This window comes from Panthera uncia, assembly GCF_023721935.1.
Source record: "Panthera uncia isolate 11264 chromosome A3 unlocalized genomic scaffold, Puncia_PCG_1.0 HiC_scaffold_11, whole genome shotgun sequence".
Classification (NCBI taxonomy): Eukaryota; Metazoa; Chordata; class Mammalia; order Carnivora; family Felidae; genus Panthera; species Panthera uncia.
Window position 1 is genome coordinate 879,703 of NW_026057578.1, and position 5,743 is coordinate 885,445.

General features: G+C 67.5%; 1 protein-coding gene across 1 annotated transcript in view; it reads right to left on the reverse strand.

Moving 5' to 3' along the window:
* Positions 1-247: 247 nt before the first annotated feature.
* COL20A1 (collagen type XX alpha 1 chain) overlaps positions 248-5,743 on the reverse strand; it is a 29,395-nt gene continuing 23,899 nt past the window's right edge. Inside the window, exons 26-35 of the mRNA XM_049650466.1 lie at positions 5,240-5,293; positions 3,908-3,961; positions 3,744-3,797; positions 3,410-3,463; positions 2,679-2,750; positions 2,211-2,246; positions 2,033-2,099; positions 1,673-1,810; positions 823-900; positions 248-407 (exon numbers count right to left, since the gene is read on the reverse strand). Of these exons, the coding sequence (XP_049506423.1) occupies positions 382-407; positions 823-900; positions 1,673-1,810; positions 2,033-2,099; positions 2,211-2,246; positions 2,679-2,750; positions 3,410-3,463; positions 3,744-3,797; positions 3,908-3,961; positions 5,240-5,293 (633 nt within the window). The 3' untranslated portion in view covers positions 248-381. The remainder of the gene's footprint in view (positions 408-822; positions 901-1,672; positions 1,811-2,032; positions 2,100-2,210; positions 2,247-2,678; positions 2,751-3,409; positions 3,464-3,743; positions 3,798-3,907; positions 3,962-5,239; positions 5,294-5,743) is intronic.

Consider the following 5,743-nt stretch of genomic DNA (forward strand, 5'->3'; position numbering starts at 1 on the left):
CAATGCGGCTGAGAAACCCCGTCCTGGGCAGGGCCTGGACTGTGGGGGTGCCGGGGCACTGAGTCACAAGGTCACAGGAGGCTGCAGGGGCAGCGGGGCGGCGGGGGGTGGGGGTGTCCCTCAAGCCACGGAAGGATGCCAGCTTGTCTCTCTGAGGGTGGGGGTGGGGCGACTTGGACTCGACTGGGCAGGGACGGACTCCAGGTCCCAGGGACGCCCCTCCCTGCAGTGAGCAGGCCACTCCCTTGCTGAGCACGCTGTACTTTATCTGAGTGTGGAAACAGTACAGAGGGAAGGCCCCCCACCCCCACCTTCTGCCTCCAGGCCCCTCCCGGGACTCGCTTTCCAGGCTGCTCCTGCAGGGTCCAGGGAGGGGCAGGGTCACTCCGGGCAGCACGGGGGCCGTCCTGGCAGGAGAGAGGGTGAACAGTCTGAGGGAGGCGGCAGCCAGCCGGACGGCAGCAGCCCCGCCCACCTGGCACCGAGGACCCGAGCCCCCAGGGTCCCCGTGCCTCCAGCTGGGCCACGAGCCCCGGGCACGAACCTTTCCCCAGGATGCTGCTGCCAGGTGACCCCGGCCCTGATCCTTTCGCCCACCCGATCCACCCTCCTGCCCTGCTAACCCCTGACTCGGGCCTCCCTGGGCTCTCCTGGCTCCCCCCAACGTGTCTCCAGGTTTGCTGGGCCCCCCAAGGCCCAGGAACCCCCACTCGTGTTCTATCCCAAGCCGCTTCACCAGCTCCTGAGCCATCTGTCCGTGCTGCACCCCCGCCTCCCAGCAGCCCCCCGGGAGCTCCTCCTCCCCGAAGGTGGGGGGCTCACCTGTTCCCCCCAGGGGTCCGGGAGGCTCACTCCCTTTCAGCCGAGGGCTGCTCCTCTGACCAAGGGCTCCGGGCTCACCTGAGCGGAAGGGGGTGTGCTGGAACCGGGGTGCGTATGGTAACGGTCTCCCTTCTCAGGGACCCTGTTCTGACCGAGGGGAGGTGGGCACCCGACCCCAAGCAGGCACGTGTTGTTGGGTCAGTGGCCAAGGTTAACTGAGGGGGGGGCACTTGTAGCCTTGTCCACGAGGCTGGGTACAAAGAAGGGTATTTATGCCAAAGGCAGTGTCTGGGGCACTCTGACGGACCGTGGGGGGCAGGGCTTCCTGCAGGGGAGCCCCTCTCCCCTCCCAACGCCCAGCCCAGGGGGTGAGGCAGGACCCCGCGGTCCTGCCCATGGGGCGGCACCACAGCCCCACCCCATCCAGGCCCACGAGCTCTGTCTCCCCTGATCGGCCTCCCATCCATCTCGGCACCTGAGCCGTGACCGGCGCCACGGCCCCAGTCGGATGGATGAACGCGTGACAAGGTCATTAGACCAAGCCTCCTGCTGCATCAGAGCAAGGAGAGAGAGAGCACGTGGGAAGGACAGGAGGGAGGGGACGGCAGGGCAGGAGGTGACCCTAATCTTGGGCTTCCCGGGAGGAAGGGGAAGGGGGCCCTCTGAGGACCCCGGGGAAACCAGGCCGCATCCGGTCCTGCCTTAGCAACCTCTGTGTGGGCTCAGGGGCCCTGCCTCCGCACCCCGGCCCAGGGAGGGTGCAGGGGATGCCGGGGCCACACGGAACTCCCAGCCGGGGACGGGGAGGGAGCTGCAGTTGCCCCCACACCCCCCGCAAGGGGGCCAGTACCTCCGTCCTCAGGGTGGGGGCCGTCTCGTCCTCCTCTTCCAGGGAGCCAGGCCTCACCGTGAGAGCTGGGGTGTCCGAGGGCCTGCAAGATGGGCCTGGGGGCCCTGACGCTCTCATGGTGGAACTCCAGCCCGTGAGCTGGGGATAGGGGGGGGGGGGTGACAGCAGGGCGGGGCGGGGGGCAGGGGGACTCCCCACTCCTTCCCCCGGATTCACTGGGGCATGGCCGAGGAGAAGGGCTGCATCAGGCTAGTGACGGGTGCCCGCGGTCCCTTTCGGCCCGGCTGGGGTGAGACAGAGGCCGCACGGGGGTGGGGGTGGGGGGCCCTGGCACCCTCACGAGGAGTCCGCACCACTCACTCTGGATGGCAGACTCGCAGGCCTGGTTCACGAGCTGGTAGATGGTGGCCAGGGACTGCGGCCCCCCCTGCAGGGCAGATGGGCCGTGTGGCCAAGTGCTGTGCCCAGGGGCACGGGGCCGGTGCCTCCCACACACCCCCCAGGAAGCGCCTGGACCCTGGACAGGGGCCTCACTCACCTTCTCTCCTCGCTCCCCTTTGGGCCCCGGCAGCCCCTGAAATAGAGGAAGAGGAGAAAAGCGGGTCAGCACAGAGAAGTCAACCCGCCTGGACCCTGTCCCGGGCCGGGTGAGGGCTGCATGCTGGGGGCCGCTGCTCCCGACTCTAGGGAGCTGGCAACGCAGAGTCCCCCGCAGCTGGGACACGGGCTCGGACGCCAGCTGGGCCTGCCCGGGGCCTGCCTTCCTCCACCTCCCAGCTGAGCCCTTGCCTAGCTGTGGGACCAGGCCTGCCCCACACCCTGGGGCCCCCAGGCCCGCCCTGTTCCCTGGCCGGTCCCATCTCGGGCTCCCTCTGCTGCAGATCAGTTCCAAACCCAAGCTCCCAAAGTGGCCCTGACTGGGCGGGAAGGAGGCATTTACCCAAATTTGCTCCCCCGCCTCCCATCTTTGCTGAGTGGCTGGCCGGTAGGTGGGAAGGGGACTTACCGTGAGCCCCACAGGCCCCGGGAGTCCTCTCTGCCCTCCGGAGCCCCTGGCCCCCGCCGTGCCCTGGAAGCCCTGCAGGGGTGCAGAGGGTGTGGCCGCGGCCCCCCCCCCCCCCGACCCGGAGGACGTGGGTCCTCCTCCCTCCAGCCTTGGCTCCCTGAGGACTGGGTCCCTGCCCCCTGCAGGCCAGGCCGGGCCTCCTCACCTGCCTCAGAGCTTGTCCAGGCCGAGTACCCAGGGCAGAGGCCCTCCCACCCCACCCCACTTGGCACTGGCCGTCCCGAGTATGACCACTGTCGCCCCCCACCCCAGGGACAGCTCCCCGGCACTGAGCCCAGCACAGACCCCAGAACCACAGGCTGGGGAGGGGAGGTGCCTCTGAGCGAGGCCGCGGAGAAGGAGAAGATGGCCCCGGTCATTTCCCCGCCTCCAGCCTCACGCGTCCACCCTCCCTCGGCCTACCCTGGAGCCCGGGCACTTTCCTGCCACACGGACCGAGGGTGACTGGGGCCATGCTAACGTGGCGTTTCCGACCTGCCCAGCGGAGGTGAGGAAGACCCTCGCTTGGAGCCACCCCTGGGCACTCGCGCGCCCTGCGGAGCCCCACCAGGTAACAGCCCAGGAGAGAGAGGCGTCCCCAGGTCACCTGCGGGGGAAGGGGCTGCAGCCACAGGGCAGGCTCTGACCTGATCGGCCCTAGGAAGTGGGGGGAGCCTCTCAGGAGGACCTACCCTCGGGCCCGGAGGTCCAGGCAGGCCAGCACTCCCCTCCAGACCCCTCATTCCCTGAAGAAAGAGGACAGGGCAGGCTAGGGCAGGGGGCGGCCTGGTGCCCCCACACGCCCCTCCCGCGGTGGCCCACGTCACCCCCACAGACAGAACCCAGCACCCAGGGACCCACACCTCTGAGCGGGGGGCAAGGCCAGCCAAGCTCAGGGCCTGCCCCCGGCCCCTGGCAGTGACCACCCTCCCCTCCCCGCTGGGGAGGCCCCTGCCCCAACAGTCTCTATCTGAGATCCACCACCCCCCCCCCACCGCCCCACCCCACCACAGGCTTCTCTCCCACCTTAGGTCCCTGGAGGCCGACCTTCCCGGGAGGGCCCTGGTGACCAGGATGGCCCTAGAAGGAACAGAGACAGCTGGCCAGGCTGAGGCCCCATCCCGGAGACCCAGGTCCCCAGCCTATGCCCTCCCTGCCCACACACTCAGAGCGGCATCTGATCCCACTACCTGCAAACCCGGGGCTCCGTGGTCCCCCTTCTCTCCTTTGACCCCTGGCGGACCCTGGAGAGGAAAGGGACTCAGTCTGTCCCAGAGGAGCGGGGGCGGCAGCCGGGGGGAGGGGGAGGGGAGGCAGCACCTACCACAGGCCCCTGCACGGTTCGGCCCTGGGTCCCTGGCGACCCCTGCTGACCCCCAGGACCCTCAGGTCCCATCTGTCCAGGTGGCCCGGGCTCTCCCTGCAGACACAGGCGAGGGAGGGGCTAAGAAGGCCTCCACCCTGCCCTCAGCGGCCCCCCTGGCCCTCTGGCTGACCGTGGCAGCCAGACCCAGCCCTACAGAGACGCCCTCCCCTCACTGCCCACCCCGGGAGGGGTCCTGCTGGGACCCGCTCGACAGCCGGGGACTGACCCCGGCCACTTCTCCGGGTCACAGAGCCAGTGACCCCGTTCTGCCTTCCTGACCGGGAGGGGTACAGAAAGCCCTGTGGCAGAGCCGACCTGGACAGGCCAGTCAGAGCTCTGACGCCCCAGCACTAGGCTCCGTCCTCGCTGGCGTGTGCCACGGGATCCCTAAGGGCCAGGGACAAACTCTCTTTCCACCGTTTGAGATTCCAGGGCAAAATCAATGCTTTCAAAGAATTTTTGTGAATTTAGCATATAAGTGTACCAAACTCCCTAAAGAAAACTGCAGACATTCTCGTGTCTGAATATCAATGAGAAAATCCTAAGTAAAACGTCAGCAAACAGAACCCTGCAGCACACGAACGGGTGACAAGTGCGCGGTTTAACGGGTACGGGAAGAGTTCGGTGTCAGGAATGCGCTAAAATCATTCGCCAAACTAAGAGCCCCAGGAGAAAGAATTATTTGGCTGTGTCCAGCTGAGGCAGCACCACATCTTAACATCCACCCTTGATTTTCCAAACCTCCTAATAAATAGGAACACCCAGAGGTGACTGTCACACAACAAAATCCGTCTGTCCCCGCGCCAGCTCCACACCAGCGGGGGGCAAACCGGTCACAACGCAGATCACAGACATGTGGCTAACATCCACAATCTGTCGAGTGCTCCCAAGAATTAATACGAGAAATAACCCAGCGGCAAGGGCTCCAAGGACATTTGTCAAGGGGAAAACTCCAGCAAGTTCCAGCAACTCCCACAGGGTGTCGGAGCTCCTGTAGGAGAACTGCCAACGCACTTCACCTGTCAGGTTGCTCAAGGTCAATGACGTCGCGATTTCTGGGGTCGGGGGTGGGAAACGGGCCCCTCACTGGGGAGGGCACTTTGCTTCTGGCTGTGGGGCCCCACCCTCCGGCCCCACAGGACCCCCCACAACTCACCCTGGGGCCTGGGAAGCCCCGTTCTCCTGGGACTCCGTTCCTTCCGGGGAGGCCCTACCAGGACACAGACCGGGCTGAGCTTCCGCGGCGCCCACCCGAGGGCCCCGCTGCACTGCCCCCCGGGGACTACAGTCCCCCAGTTCAGGTGGGGGAGGGGAGGGGTCTTCCAGGGCCAGGCCTAGCCCCCCCCCCCCCCCCCCCCCCCCCCCCCCCGCCCACAGCTGCCGGGTACACCAGACCAGTTCTGGCGGGTCTCCGTTCAAATTGCGGCCCCTGCCTGGTGCGGTCCGTGGACGGCCAGGCCAGAGCCCTGCGCTTGAGCGACGCTCCCGCCACACGGGCCCCGGAGCCTCGGGGCTGGCAGGGGTGCGGGCCCCGCCCCACGGTGGGGTCCCACAGCCGGAGCACCTGGGACGGAGGCCGCCCACATGGCTGCGACTCACTGCCGGGCCACATCGCACCCACCAACCACCACCAGCACGGTGCCGCAGACTGACTGGGCCG